Source organism: Montipora capricornis, chromosome 13 (genome assembly GCF_036669925.1).
Source record: "Montipora capricornis isolate CH-2021 chromosome 13, ASM3666992v2, whole genome shotgun sequence".
Lineage (NCBI taxonomy): Eukaryota > Metazoa > Cnidaria > Anthozoa > Scleractinia > Acroporidae > Montipora > Montipora capricornis.
Genome location: NC_090895.1, coordinates 29,017,411 through 29,032,410, shown reverse-complemented (window position 1 = coordinate 29,032,410; position 15,000 = coordinate 29,017,411). Strand labels below are relative to the sequence as shown.

General features: G+C 38.3%; 1 protein-coding gene across 2 annotated transcripts in view; it reads left to right on the top strand.

Annotated features, from left to right (window-relative positions):
* Positions 1-3,952: 3,952 nt before the first annotated feature.
* LOC138029661 (presenilin-associated rhomboid-like protein, mitochondrial) overlaps positions 3,953-15,000 on the top strand; it is a 13,490-nt gene continuing 2,442 nt past the window's right edge. Inside the window, exons 1-8 of one of the 2 annotated variants that reach the window (XM_068877374.1) lie at positions 3,953-4,050; positions 4,181-4,313; positions 5,863-5,991; positions 8,012-8,156; positions 9,452-9,553; positions 11,490-11,534; positions 11,648-11,721; positions 13,580-13,681. In XM_068877374.1, coding sequence (XP_068733475.1) covers positions 3,968-4,050; positions 4,181-4,313; positions 5,863-5,991; positions 8,012-8,156; positions 9,452-9,553; positions 11,490-11,534; positions 11,648-11,721; positions 13,580-13,681 — 813 coding nt within the window. In that variant the 5' untranslated portion in view covers positions 3,953-3,967. The remainder of the gene's footprint in view (positions 4,051-4,180; positions 4,314-5,862; positions 5,992-8,011; positions 8,157-9,451; positions 9,554-11,489; positions 11,535-11,647; positions 11,722-13,579; positions 13,682-15,000) is intronic. The other variant, XR_011127907.1, reaches the window with a different exon arrangement.

The following is a 15,000-nucleotide window of genomic DNA, read 5'->3' as shown; positions in this document are numbered from 1 at the left end:
ACAGTTGATCCTCAATAGGACCCAACAGATTGAGAACTTGAGAATCTGGCTAGCAGGAGACCCGAACAAAATCGTAAAACTAGTTAACTCACTGGCTTTTTTCTACGACTGTACAAGCACAATTTCGCGCAAATTTTATGACGGGGTGCTACGGTGCTTAGTCACCTCCGCAATGGCGGGGGCAAGGGTCCTTCGTGAACCGTCATTGCCGGTGAATTACTGCTTGCAATTAAATGTGACTTGATATACCCCACAATAAAGCCGATTATTCTATAAAGGTAAAAGTCTGTACAATTGTTGATTCGCATTCTTTTGGCCTTGTTTTGAAAAACGAAGTCACTTGCCTCGCGTTATTAGCGATCTGACCGTGTTCTTATTCTGGGCCTATTCCGAACACACATCTTGAAGTTTAATTCTAAACCGCCGGAAGAAAGGAAGAAAAAAGGAAGGGAACAGAATAATCTCAATTTGAAAAGTCGCTCTATGTTTGGTCAACAATGAAGCGAAATCAGTGTAAAAATGATGGAAGACCATGGAAGTGGCGAAAGATATGATGAGATATCTACATCATTAACATGGCGTTGACGACAAACCAACCATATACGAAATGTTATCAGTCCACTGTGCCGGTTATCAAGAGGTTGACTTCAATTTAAAGTCATGAGTTCAAATGTTCCTCCCATCTCCAAATTCAAGGAAACATGTCTTTCTTCAAAATCAATACTCTGACGCGCCGGAAGCGGGCAAACAGACAAAGCGGCATCCTTTCATTTGTTGTATTGTCGGGCCTTGAGGGTTGAACCAATTTGTTATAATCAATTTGGGTATTATTTTTAGTATTCTGTTCTGTTTTGAATCAGCCCGACTAGTCAGTAATTTGAACACTTAGATTTCACTGCTAACGCTAAACATTGAATACCGAATGGTTAGCTTTCAGCTATTTTATCGCATATCTACAGTTATTAGGGCTAAACAACGACTTAAAGTGTTAGTTATCAGTGGCTTCAAACACTGATCTTAGAATGTTTGTTTTCGGTATAAGACGGCGTTCCCTACCGACAACAAAACCCCTAATAAGATCTAATAATTCAGTCCAGCCCACGCACCTTGTACATAAAATCAAGTAATAATGAAGAATAAATGACTCACTGCTGCACCAATGCCCATGTTGTCACCAAAACGTTACATTTGGTAATTATTTTACATTGTTGTTTTGAATAGAATGGTGAACGAAATGTACTAAAGCACGCGCTGTCACGGGCAGCACGATTTTTTCCCAACAAAATATTATTATTGCTGTGTGGAACGCTCGTGTAAGCTCTCCTTCCTAAACGACCATTGAAATCACAGTGGTAGGTACCAATATTTTTAATCTTGTAGATATTACATATCATAATAAAATTCTTAAAAAGGTTTAGCTTTACTTTTACATGTAACTGATACAAACGGACCGTCCCATTGACATGGAGAGAAAATTATTATTGTGGTTTTCGGGTAGAGCTTTCATCAGTCCCATTGCTGGGCCTTTTCAAGTTATTGTCATATATTTCGTAGCAGACAAAAAACATTTGAGGCCGCTAAGTCTGATACTGTTTTTAATTAGCTTCAAATTTATGGGTTAAACCTTTGGTCTTTCCGAGCATAAATCATCAATAATTTTGTGCACTCATTAGGTTTTCAGCATCTGAACAGGAAACGACCTATATGCTTTTAAAAAGCTTTTTTTGGGATTTGCATCAATGCAATTTTAAGAATTTCAAGATTTCTTTGGTATTTCGTGATTAGTCTAAAAAACAATCTCGTTTTCTTGTGTTTGTATGTATCGTTCTTACGTGATAGAATTAACTGTGACTCCACGGCTCAACCATATTAATTTCTTTATATATTGCTAAGTCATAGGTTCAAAAACAGGACAAAAAGACAAACCAATACAGGATTCGGGAGAAGGGGGAGGGGTGAGAAGGGGGAACAGGGCTGGCGCATTGGTGAGAGCACTGGCCTTCTACCAATGTGGCCTGGGATCGATTCCCGGATTCGACGCCATATATATGTAGGTTGAGTGCTGGTTCTTTACTCTGCTTGGAGAGGTATTTTTTCAAGAATGTTTGCCGATGACACCAACCTTACGTTATCTGCTAAAACGTTAACAGAACTTAAGCTAGCTCTAACCCCTGAATTAAATAACCTTAGCAGTTGGCTGAAAGCTAACAAGCTCAGTCTAAATGTTGCTAAAACTGAGCTAATGATTATTGGATCAAGACAAAGGCTATCTGCCCAATGTGACGATGTAGTAATCAGAATTGATGACCAAATTATCAAGAGAGTCGTTCATACCAAATCCTTGGGTCTTACTATAGATGCTCATGCTCACCTCTCTTGGGGTAAACACGTTGAAGAGATTTGCAAGAAAGTCTCTTCAGCTATAGGCGCCCTAAAACGTGTGCGGCCTTTTTTATCCAAAGAAACTGCAATTCTAATTTATAACACCTTAATTATGCCTCATTTTGATTACTGCAGCCCCGTCTGGGACTGTTTGAGTGGTTACTTGAGTGATAAGCTCCAAAAATTACAGAATCGCGCAGCCAGAGTTATTACTAAATCACCCTTTGATGCAAGCTCAAACCACCTTCTTTCCACCCTCAGCTGGGAGAGGCTATCTCTTCGCCGAAAGAAACAAAAAGCCTTAATGATGTATAAAACCATGAATGACCTTGCTGCGGATTATCTACAAAGTCTTTTCTCTCAGCGTCACTCTGCTTACAACTTAAGAAACTCTGAGGGAAGGCTGACCCTGTCCAAACCAAGCACCAATTATTTGAAACGAAGCTTCTCTTACAGCGGGGCCATGCTATGGAATAACTTGCCCAAAAACTTAAAAAATGCTGCATCCGTTGAGCATTTTAAGCGAAATATCAAGAAGGTAGCTGATATATCGGATTCCCACAAGGCAATCATGTAAAGCAGTTGTAATTAGTTTTAGTTTTTAACTTAACCTTAACTGATGGTTTTCCGTGTTTAAAATAAAGATTTACATACATACATACATATCCGGTTTTCCCCTCTCCTCAAAAACCAACATTTGATTTGATTTGATTTGATTTGTTCTGATTTCAGTTAATTTGTAGTCCCCCCAATTAGTCAGAACTTGCCGGTTTGCAAAGAAAATGCAACAATTTCAAAGAACACTTGTATTATAATTCCTCGCATCATTTCTTCTGGAGGAATACACGTCATCCTCGAGGTGTGTTACATTTAAGGCGTGGTAGAGTTAGTCCTTTCAAATGCACGGTCTGGCCGGTCAGTTCCGTCAAATGGGAAGCGTCCTATGATAACAAAGACACTTCAGAGTTTTTTTTATCAAACACTTTGACACAGATCCTGAGTTTCAACAACTACGAGGGAATGAGTAATTAGAAGGATTAACTCTACAACACTGTTTCACGTAACGGCAATCTTATGGTACCAAATAAAACACTCATTGATGTGACGTAATAGGTCACCATGGCAATAAAAGAGTCCTCTAAAAATGCCCGATATAAAACAATTTTCAAAAACGAACTGAGTGACCCCAAATTTTTATTGCTTTAAAGTAATTAGCACGCTACGATGAATTTCTCTGAAAAGTTTAAAAATGACCTGGAGCAGAATCAGAGCCACCTTAACATTTTCGAATCGCGAAGGTGACCCTGAATCCGCTCCAATATCGTTATTGTGCGACGCTCTAGCAATGCGTCCATGAACCGCTACAAGTTCAATTTTTGTTATTCTGCGTTGCCTCAAAAGTGTCTGAGGTATTGGTGTGCGCATGCGCAGATGCACAATGAAATGTGCTAAAATACTCTAAAATACACGATGAAAGGAATCTGATTCCGTCGCACGTGTCGTGTGACTCCTGCGCTTTCGGCGAGAAACGATTGAGATTGGGCTTAAGGCCTCATCCCCAGGCTCTTGTCAGCGTAATTTCAACATGGCGTTCGTTTTCGCAATTTCCAGGAAGATTACAGTGAATTTTTGCAGAAGCAAATCTCTCCCCTCGCTATATCTTCCCAGGTAGAGTGAAAGAATTCTTTATTTCCTTATTAATCGACAAAGTAAGGCATGAAGCGTGTGGTTTAGTGCATAACCGTGTTTAGCAGGTGTTTACAGTTTCAAGTTAACATTATTTTCACACTACCTTCAGACCAAGAGGATTGAATGGACGTGGCCGCATCCAGCATAGAAAAGCACGCGAAAAAAAAGATTTAGGTCCTGGAGAACCAGAGGAAGGCAGTAAATGGCGTGTTTTAGTACGGCCTTTTGGATTTACAATGATGGTAATGTGATTACACCAAAGATCTCTTTTAAACCGGTCAGTGTAAAACGCAAACTGCAGACTGCAGACCGGGGGTAAAATGCAGACTGAGGTTATAATTTAACTGTTGAAAAAGCCCAAACTCATTAGAAATACTAACAGTTAAGCCTAAATATTGTTTTAGGCCTAATTAGTATGCTTAGCATTTCTAAGGGGTTTGGGCTTTTTCAACAGTTACGTTATAATCTCAGTCTGCATTTTACCCCTGGTCTGCAGTCTGCATTTTACACTGACCGCTTTTAAACTGCCCATCTGAAGTAAACCACTTCCAGACTGTCCCTTACGAAAAAAAAACTGTTTTTTAGCCCTCATCCCTTCCCCTTGAGAGGAAAACTACACTGCATGTAAAATCATCAGGGGCACCCAACGAGAATATAGTTGAAAAGCACTTTAAAAAAACATAGCATTGTTAAACATATTTTAGTATGTAAAGGGTAGATATAGGCATATCTTTATCCCCTAAAAATCTTTCATCTGTTCGGATTTCCTAGCTGAAAGGCTAGTGATCCGAAATTTATAGGAATGAAAACTTAACTTTCGAAAATTTCAGCCAGAAAAAAGGCTTCCGAAAATTCTAGGTGACCTTTTTACGGTAAAAATCTGTTAAAAATGGGCAATTATACCATTTTTTAGATGTCCGAAAACCATTTTTTAGATGTTCCAAAATCCTAGGACAGGCAGGCAAGCAAGAAATTTTATAGCAAATGTTCCAAAATTTCTAGATCTCAAATCGTCTTCCAAACAGATATTTTCTGAAAATTGACGTTGGGTGCCCCTGAATCGTTCTGACTGAATATCACGAACCTAAGTTACAGTAAAGTGTTTTTAAGCTTGAAAATAACTCTCCAAAAAATGTAATCTGCACAGCGTGGATCCTTTGCAATCTGTGCATGATCTGCAGGACAGGCATAGCACAGTCGGTTAATGCGCAGCCTTCTGAGCTCGGTGGAGGTCACCAGTTTGATCCCCATCTCATTCCATGGATGTCTGTTTTCACATTCCTCTGATCCATGTAGCTGTAGCTTTGCATGAATACCTGTAAAATGGAGCATTGATGGAGGAAGGGGAGTAAAATGTGTGCACTGAGGGCCACACGTTTATCAGGTATCAGTATATAGTTATCTTTATATAATTTAATATTATTTTACGGTTGGTGTGATGTCTTAGCGAATTTACCGACCAAATACATGTATATGTAGATGTACTGTAGATGTAGATGTAACTCTAGTTCACTTGTAAAATAAGGACCTTTACCTTTTAAAATAGGGAGAATTCCCCCACCCTTTCCCGTGCAATATTATATTAGAAAGCTCCACTCCCAACTTTGTCACTTTCCCACGGTGGGGCTAATTGTATTGTAAACAAAGATGGAAGCAAGTCATAAAAGACATTTGTTTTGGAGGCTTTAACAGGTAAACAGTCTTAAATGTATTTATCAGATGTCAGTATCAATTTGTTCTATGTCCGGACAGGTGCAATATGATTTCAGTATCTTTCTGTTCTATGTCCAGACAGGTGCAATAAGCTTTGGTGGCTGCGCAATTTTTCAGTATGAAAGAGCAAGGCTCTCCTACATTCAAGGTCATAATTCATTGTTTCCAAGTACTGCTTCTCCTAAACAATTTGACATCAGGAATATGGTATGGATAAAAATACATGTAGCAATGATTCATTATTTTGAAGTTCAATGTCTCTTTTCTTCTTTTTACACCCCATTTTTAATACTTTCTCTTATTTTGTTACTAGTTAATAAACAGTGATTTAGATTTTGGCACTGGAATGCAAAAAGATGACAACTTTACATGTGGAATGTAGCATTGTTAGTTCTGTCCCTCTGTCTGGCTTGAACAGTAAAATTGACTAGAACTTCATATAGTAGCACTAGCGTGCTTACTAAATCTTTTTCGTACTAACCAATTACCACTGTAAGGAAATATCTTCTGAATTTTTCTAACAAAGCAATCTAATGACTAATATTTACAAGGCTAAAAGATTTTTAAAAGTAAAAACGACCAGAACGTTTTTGGCACTTAGTCATCTTCAGGGTAATTTGACCATCCACTTGTTGTATATTTATTGAAGGTATTTCCAGATGGGAACAGTTTTAACCATTTTTATTTTAAACTCTAGGGAATACTATCTATGGACAAAGAAATCTAAGGTGGTCAACATTGCAAATTGTTAGCTTTTCTGATCCCTTGTTTGCAGTTTTTCCAGTAGTGTGGTTCATATTAATTTTCTGACTACAAAGAAAAGTGCTTTCAAAGTAGTAATAAGATTTATTATTCCACTATTACGTCATTTTACCATATTTGGTCAAGAGAACGCGCAAAATATGAGACGGTATTACACTGTAGAATATAGCCTGCTCGCAGGCGGTTGGATGGTCGAAAAAACCGGAATTCGTAATGAGGTCGCCATCTTGGATTCGCGCGGCTGGGTCTGGGCCGGGTTGAAGGTCCAGACCCAGCCGTGCGAATCCAAGATGGCGACCTCATTACGAATTCCGGTTTTTTCGACCATCCAACCGCCTGCGAGCAGGCTATGTAGAATAGAGCAAATGCGGACGGAACTGGAGTTTTCGATGAACTAAATTGTTTTCAACACGATACAAAGCCCAAGAATTTAGCTTGTCATCGCTTGTCTCTCGTCATTTCGTTTATACAATCAAATAAAGGACATTTGGCTGGCTTTCTGTGCTGTTTACATCGTTCACAAGCACCCTGAAGGACAGATGATGCATTTTTTTAGAAACACTCTTACCAAATAAAATTGAAGCAAAATAACACCTTTTTGTATAGTGGAATAATAAATCTCTCATTCGATGGTTTAACATATAATACTCGCGGACATTTTGCTCATTGCTATGCAAGTCACAAAATATCCGCACATATTATATGTTAAACCATCGAATAAGATGGATGCATTGTATTTGCAAACCTTCATTCAATAAGTTGATGTGAATATTCTCAGTTTGAAAATAAATCCACTCCTTCATGGGAAAATGTGTTTCTACAGAACGGTAGAAATACCTTAGTCTTTATCTGAATTGTTTAATAATAATAATAATAATAATAATAATAATAAATAATAATAATAATAATAATTAATAATAATGAACTTTATTTAAGTGTCATGAATATTTAGCACGGAGGCACTAATTGTAGACACTAGCACAAAAATCGAATCAACACAACAGATCATAGGTTGGTTTTTGAGGACAAGGGAAAACTGGAGTACCTGGAGAAAAACCTCTCAAAGAAGAGAAGAGAACCGACAAAAACAACCCACATATGATGCTCAGTCTGGTAATCAAACGCGGGCCACATTGGTGGGACAGGGAGGCAATTGCTTTCACCTCTACACCAGCCCTGGTCCCTTTTATTTAACCTTCAGGGCGCAGTTGTTCTGAGCCTGATAAACCTATATGTGGTCTGGATCACTGAAAATTTTCCTTTGGTTTATTTACCAATCAAAAAGGTTTCCACAAGATTTTTTGCCCTGTTTTCCTTCAGAGTAAAATTACATTGTTAAGGCTTTTTCAAACCTCTAATCATCAGCCTAATAACTAGACACAGAGCTCAGTTTAGCTCTTATAATAGATTGATATTTCATTTGAAGGCTATTCATGACAATAGTCTCCCATTTTTTACTTTCTAGTTGAACAAATGGTGGAATTCCTTGTCTGGAGGTTCAAAGACTGCCTTAGTTATTATCTTTCTGAACACAACAGTATTCTTCCTATGGCAGATACCTAGTATGCAACTTGTCATGATCAAGTGGTTTACAATGTCAGCTACCTCAGGTTGGTCAAAATAAAAACCAGCACAAAAGTTGGAATAGATTGACTGGGATCTACATAATTTGTGCATAAAAAAGACTAGACTTTCAGAAATTTCTTCAACTCAGGAAGGTTAATAAGCTATTGCAGGGGTAGTTTCTAAAGAAACTGTGGTGCTGCGTTGGTGGGGAACTTCTGACGAAGGGCTAACACTCGAAATGTCAGCTTTTAGAATCTCTGTGAGGAAGGGCTAATGCTCGAAACGTCAGCTATTAGAATCTCTGTACAGTGGCCAATTTACATTTATCAACTCTGTTGATAAAACCAAATTTCAGTATAAATGTAGCTGATCTTAGTCAAGCATGATTCCAACTGGTCTGAGTTTAGTGCCTGATGCAAAATATTATTATTACTTGTAGAGTATAGGCAGGTCAGGCCCCAGTAGTTCAAAAACTCTATGTTCACACATAGTGTTTTTGAATTGTATTTCCCTTCCCTTCCATATGAATAAAAAATTATGCAAAAATGATTAAAAAACTCTGACCTCCATCTAAAGAGAATGTGTGCTCATATGCTCTTTGTGGTATCACGAGCCTCCGATATCATTGCATTCAAAAACCTCTGTTTTCACTTGACCACAGGTACACAATAAACCTCCATTTTAAGGATGGTGCCTACTAATTCAGAGGTATTTTTGCACGGTTTACTGAATGTGCGGGAAAAGCAGATCTTAACAAGTGTTATTGAAATCCAAAAAGAAAATTGGGGGTAACCACGCATTTTTAGGAGATAATCAATCAACAATATTTGTAAAAAGCTTTAAAATACAAAGCAATGTATGGCGTTTTTTTCCAAATTGAAGCTTAATTATCTCTGAAAAATGCATGGTTACCCCCAATTTTCTTTTTGGATACCAAGAGCACTTCCTAAGTTCTGCTTTTTCTGCATAGTTTTGAACCACGCAAAAATATCCCTGAATAAATGAGCACCGCCGATAGGAAATCTGAGTATCTCGAGATGCGCAGAACGTATGCGCAATAACAACAGTAGGCACCGTCCTTAAAAAATCTACAGTCAGGAGAGCATTTTCAAAAACCTTTGTTTTCGGTGACCGAAAATGCTGTATTTGTGTGGATAGGAGGCAAAAATGGAAGAAAAAGCCTCACACCACCATTTCTAACTCCATTCCACATTTCCTATCAAAGATAGGCAATCTAGCTGAACTAGAAGCTCACCCTTTATTGAAGGCAATTTTATAAATATTTAAATCGTTCAAAGGATCCAGACTTGTTTATCCAACATTTCCTTTTTGTGTGTAGGTCCTTCAATTAGGTTGTTAACAAGTGCATTTAGTCATATGGATTTTTGGCATTTGGCTGTTAACATGTTTGTGTTGTGGAGTTTTGCACCACCCATTGAAGGTAGGTTATTGTGCTAGCATTCCTCTATCATGGCGGCAACTGGTTTTTCAATCAAAATTTGCAGATTATATATTTTTATTGTACATGTATATTTTAAATAGTTTTATATTTTTATCACTTTCATATCTTTAATACTTTTGTTTTTTTAGGATTTTAACATTGTAATAGATTTTTTTCAGGGCTTCCATTGATACAGTGATTTGTCTTTTGAAATTACTGGAGGAATCACCCTGTTTAAATTAAAGTATCTTGACATCTTCTTCTTTTAAACTTATTATGTTTGTTTCACTATTTCACTGTCTGTCAACAAAAGCTACATTAACCCATTCACCCCTAAAATGGCTCTGATGGACTAGTAAAATTGTCCAGATGGTGTTAGAGTAAAATCTGTATATCTCACTCTCGGGAGGGAATAAGTTAAAGTTTAAATTGAGTGGACATAGATGTTGTTAGCCCATTCCTCCGTGAAGCGGCCCCTGTAAAGGAGTAAAGCATCTGGCGTCGGACAGAGTAAAATCTGTAAGTAGCACTCGCAGAAGGCGGGAGCAAAAGTGTTAGCACGTAGACCACATCCATAAATGGCGGCTATAAAGTAATTATTCTTTTGTCTTTATTCTAATCATCCTCACTAGCCTTGTTAGCATGGACAAAATTCAAAAGAATTTTTGCTCCAAGGTGAGGCTAGTCAGGATGATTAGCACAAACTAAGAAAAGGATAGAAATTGGCCGCCAGTTATGAATATGGTCTGTTAAACTTGTGAATTTGACATTGTTATTAGAAATTCTTTCTTCTCATTTTCCTTTAAACTTGCAAATGCATGTTGCCTTCAAAACCACTTAGTCTATCCTATGTCAATAGTGATGGGTTTCTGTGTAAACACAGGTGTCATAAGGTAGCTAGTGTTGCGGAGAAGATGCAAATTTTACTGTCAAATATGTACTTTACCACAATTGCTTGTAATCTTGCAATCTGATTGGCTAATTTGCCATTTTCGATAAGAGCCTAGACAACGCTGTATGTGTCATGCTCACATCAATTTGTCACGCAATGTAATAGCCAATCAGGAATGCCCATTTTGGGAAATAAACCAATCATATTGCGAGAAAGTTATAGACTACGCTTGCTTTTTTTTCGTGTTATGATTTTGGTCACGTTCTGAAATAAAAACTTTCTTTGGCGTTGAATATTGTGGTAAAAAATGGCTGCGCCTAATGTGTCCACAACATTTTGACCACTTTGATGACGAATTGGTCCCACAAGATCAAAGATAATTTTTCAGTGTTTTATCCCATATAATAAATTCTTTATTGACCAAGCTTAATCAGTCGAGATGGCTGGATATAGGCCTCTTTCTTTTTTTGCTTGTTTATGGACGTCGACTTCGTCTCAGTCCATGAACACGCAAAAAAAGAACTTGGCCAATATTCAGCCACCTTGACCTTGTGCTTGGACAATAACCAAGTCAAACTGGTACTACTGTACAAATATCATGGAATATTTGTACTCATTTCATGCGTTTTCTGTACAATAACTAATACAGATGGGTACTAAATATTTATTACTGAAGCAAACACAAAATAATTTTAAGACTCCCAACCGTCAGTAAGCTGACCAGCTGGCTATTTTTAAAGTGTAACACAATGAGAAGTGGAATGAAGCCCACCCAGAACAACTTCATGTAGGGGTCAGATGGAGTCATGCACCCAGAAATTCAAATATAGACAAAGTACCAGGAAGATCATGTGTGGAGACAAAATCACTGAAGTGTTAGGCTGGATGTATAATACTGTTTCCAAGAGGACAACAGCTTGATAGCATAATTATGCATAATAGGGTAGAAAAGTTCAGCATTGCAAAAAATGTCAAGTTTTTATGGGGGAAGATAAAATCTGACAAGGTTATTCTTCACTACATGTAAGTTCTTTTTTGTTTCAGCTCTGCTGGGAAAGGAGCAGTTTATAGCATTTTATATAACAGGAGGTAAAATGTTCATTATTTGATTTTCAAATCATTATGTTGTAAGGATGGTTCTAAGGAAAAGATGAGCACATCAAAACTTAGTTTGTTATTCAATTTTGTGATTTTTATCCTAGGTGTATTTGCTTCCTTTGCTAGTACAGCATACAGAGTGGCAATGTCCAATTTCTTGGGTGTGTCTCTAGGCGCGGTAGGTAAAATTTCATTGTATTGCAGAAATTGGTTTGCCTGTGGATGTATTTTCAGTGGTGTGTAAATTGCTCATAACCCATTTGTTTCCTACTGGAATTTTCATGAAGCAAAGGGCATCTGTAAAAATTTTTGCAAGTTTAGGAAAGTTTGTTGTATAAAATTATTATCATTAAATCCTAACTTTTTGTGACACACATTTCTCCTGATCAGAATGACGGGAGGGATCAACTTGTTAATTTGTGAACAATGAGAAAAAAATCTGTTCTTTTAACTTTTTGTCAGACGTAACATGTTCTCTAATATTATTAATCAATGTCGAGGTTTCTTGAGCTGAGCGAAAGCTGAATAGCGTGGCAAAATGGTGGCAAATTAGAATTTGTTATCAAGAATTTACAATTCTGTGTGAAAAGAGAGCAAGGAAATAAAAAAATGCTGGCATAGTGGTCATTTTCCACACCTTCAACCTTTGCGATCTCATGTGGGATGTCAACCTAACTCAAGTTTTTTTTCTCCAGCAACTCCAGTTTTCATTGCGTCTCATCCCCTCATCATCAAAATCGACGACTGCTGACCGGTTGGCTCAGTTGGTTGAGCATTGGGCTACTACTGTTTGGGAGGTCACAGAATCAAAAACTCTGAATTGGACAAACACTAGCTAACTAGCTAAGTGTACTTCCACTATAAACAAACCTTCATTTACATTTACAAGAAAGGTTGCTTAGAGGGGTCATATATAGCATTAAATGGCCAAGTGCAAGTGCCCTAGTAATTCTTTGATTGCACTCACGTGCTAAGAAGGCCATGTTGGTGCCAAAACAATGGACAAAATTAGCTTACGTTTTGCATAATAATAGAGTCAAATCCCAAAAGACTTTTTCGCTATTGTTCTTTTCACCAAGATGGCCGCCGTGACGTCACGTGCAATCAAAGAATTTGAAGGGCAGCGGTTTCAATAACTTCTGAAATAGCCGTCCATGATAGCCCATTGAAGGTGGCAGTTTGACAAGTTTATGATAGCATTTTTAGTGAAAATCAAGGCAAACTAGCCGGCGGTGTGAGGCAAAGCAGGGCGCGGTATACCGCTGGTAACCGGCTTCTATTGAAACCCCTGCAAGGGTACTGCTCATTGACAGATCCAATCAAATCAACTGTTAGTTTGTCATGAGAGGGGAAAACTGGAGTATTTGGAGGAAAACCTTTGGATCAGAGAAGAGAACTTGAAAACTCGAATCAGATAATAATTATTGTGATCTTGTACATGAAAATGTACGTCGACGCTTATGCATTAAACCGGTAAAAATCAACAGTGGGTTAACGGACGATTAATGGCCTACAAAGCTTTTCAACGGATTCCTGCAAGGTGATAACGGCTAGTCAGTTGTACCTAACGGTTTGGAAAAGAGCTTTAACGGTTGAAGAACCTTTTCTAACGAGCAGCCTTAGCTGTTAAATAGTTATGAGAAAATCTAATGGATGCTGTGAAGGCATGAGAAAGGCAGCGTAACGGCTGACTTAAAGTGTTAACAGCCGAGTTAGTTATTGAATGAAACAGATAGCAAAGCAAGTAGCTAGAGACCATGTCTTACCTTAATTAAACGAAATTCAACAAAACAAAACGAGTGAGGCAACGGAATCGAAGAATTATGCCGATTCTGGGAATCAATTGAGGGCCACATTGCTGGAAGGCGGGTGCTCTCACTAGAGTGCCAACACTGCTCTCCTAGGAGGAAAGGGTTGGTGTGCAATGGATAATGGCTTAATTCACCATATGCACTCACTACGTTATCTTAAAAGTATCATTTGGCTTTTAAGGAGCAATACATTTGAATGCTTCTCCCTGTCTTTTTTTGTCGTAGTCAGGTGCTCTTCTGTCTGTCCTCGCTCTTGTGTGTATTCATCACCCAGATGCAAGACTTTCTCTTGTCTTTTTACCCTTTTTCACCTTCTCAGCTAGCACGGTAGGTAACTTGTTAAATGCAGCATTTTCCAAGTTATTTTATATTTTCTTGGAAAGGAAGTCTTATCGTCCGCTTTCAATGATGCAAAAAATTCTATTAATAGAATTATTATTAATAAGAGGTGACTAGATTCGAGATATTTCCCCAGGAAGCTCCATTTACCCGGATCTGGTTTTCAGGGAAGTCCTTCGTCCAGATCGAAGAGACCTTTTTAGCTTGAACTTTTCGTTGTCCCATTTCAGTTTCTTTCAATTATTGTCTTATGCATGTGCATATGTAGGCATCACCTGTGAAAAAAACAAATGAAAATTCCCTTGAGAACACCACGTGGCCTGAAATGGGAAAACAAAAGGTACAAGTCTATTGGAATAAGCCATTTCCGAGTTCATGTCCGCCTCCTCTTCAAAGTGAGTCTAAGTGCGGAATTTTCTTATGAAAATTAGTTTTCATTAGTATGTAAAGTAGAACTAAATTGCCATCACAAAAACTTTGCACTTGGACTCGAAGGGGAGGCAGACATGAACTCGGAAATGGCCTATTTAGAGATACTGGGCCCAGTTGTTCGAAAGGCGACTAACTTAATCCAGGATTAGCGTAAGCCTTTGTTTCACGTTTTCAACTGTTTGGTGAAAGTTTCTTTTGCTTATTTTTGCTTTTCAAGGGCGACTTCTTCTAATGTAAAGTTTTGTTGAATATCAGCGCTGAACAGCATTTGAGAGACGAGAAATAAACTCTTTGGTTAATTTTTAATCTGGGATTAGCGTTAATCGGCTTTTGAACAACCGGGCCCTGGTTTTTGAGGAGATGGGGAAACCAGAGAAAAACCTCCCGTCCCGAAGCAGAGGAAACAATCAACAACAAACTTACCCCACAGATGGTTTCGAGTCTGGGAACCGAACCTGGGGCCCGTTTCTCGAAAATCCCGAAAAGCCTTTTTGTGAAACTGCCAACCGCTTGTTTTTGAAAGCCGATCTTTCAACATCTTTTCAAAGTAACAAAAAGAAAAATGACTGTGAAGTTTGACGACTTAAATCCTCTCCGTTTTTGAGATACAGAGGGAATTGTGACACCCGAAAGTGGCCCGTAAAGTTTCGGGACTTTCGAGAAACGGGCCCCTAGGCCGCATTGGTGGGAGGCAGGTGCTATCACCACTGCACCATCCCTACTCTCCTCTTCGGTTCTTGTGTGAGTTCTTGCCGTAGAACTCGTTTGACTTTTTTAAAACCTTTTTTTCCCATTTCTGTTTTAGACTTTAAATAACACGTTCTACGGCATTGTTTTTCTCAGCCAGAAGCTGCTGATGACATTCTTCCGTTTTT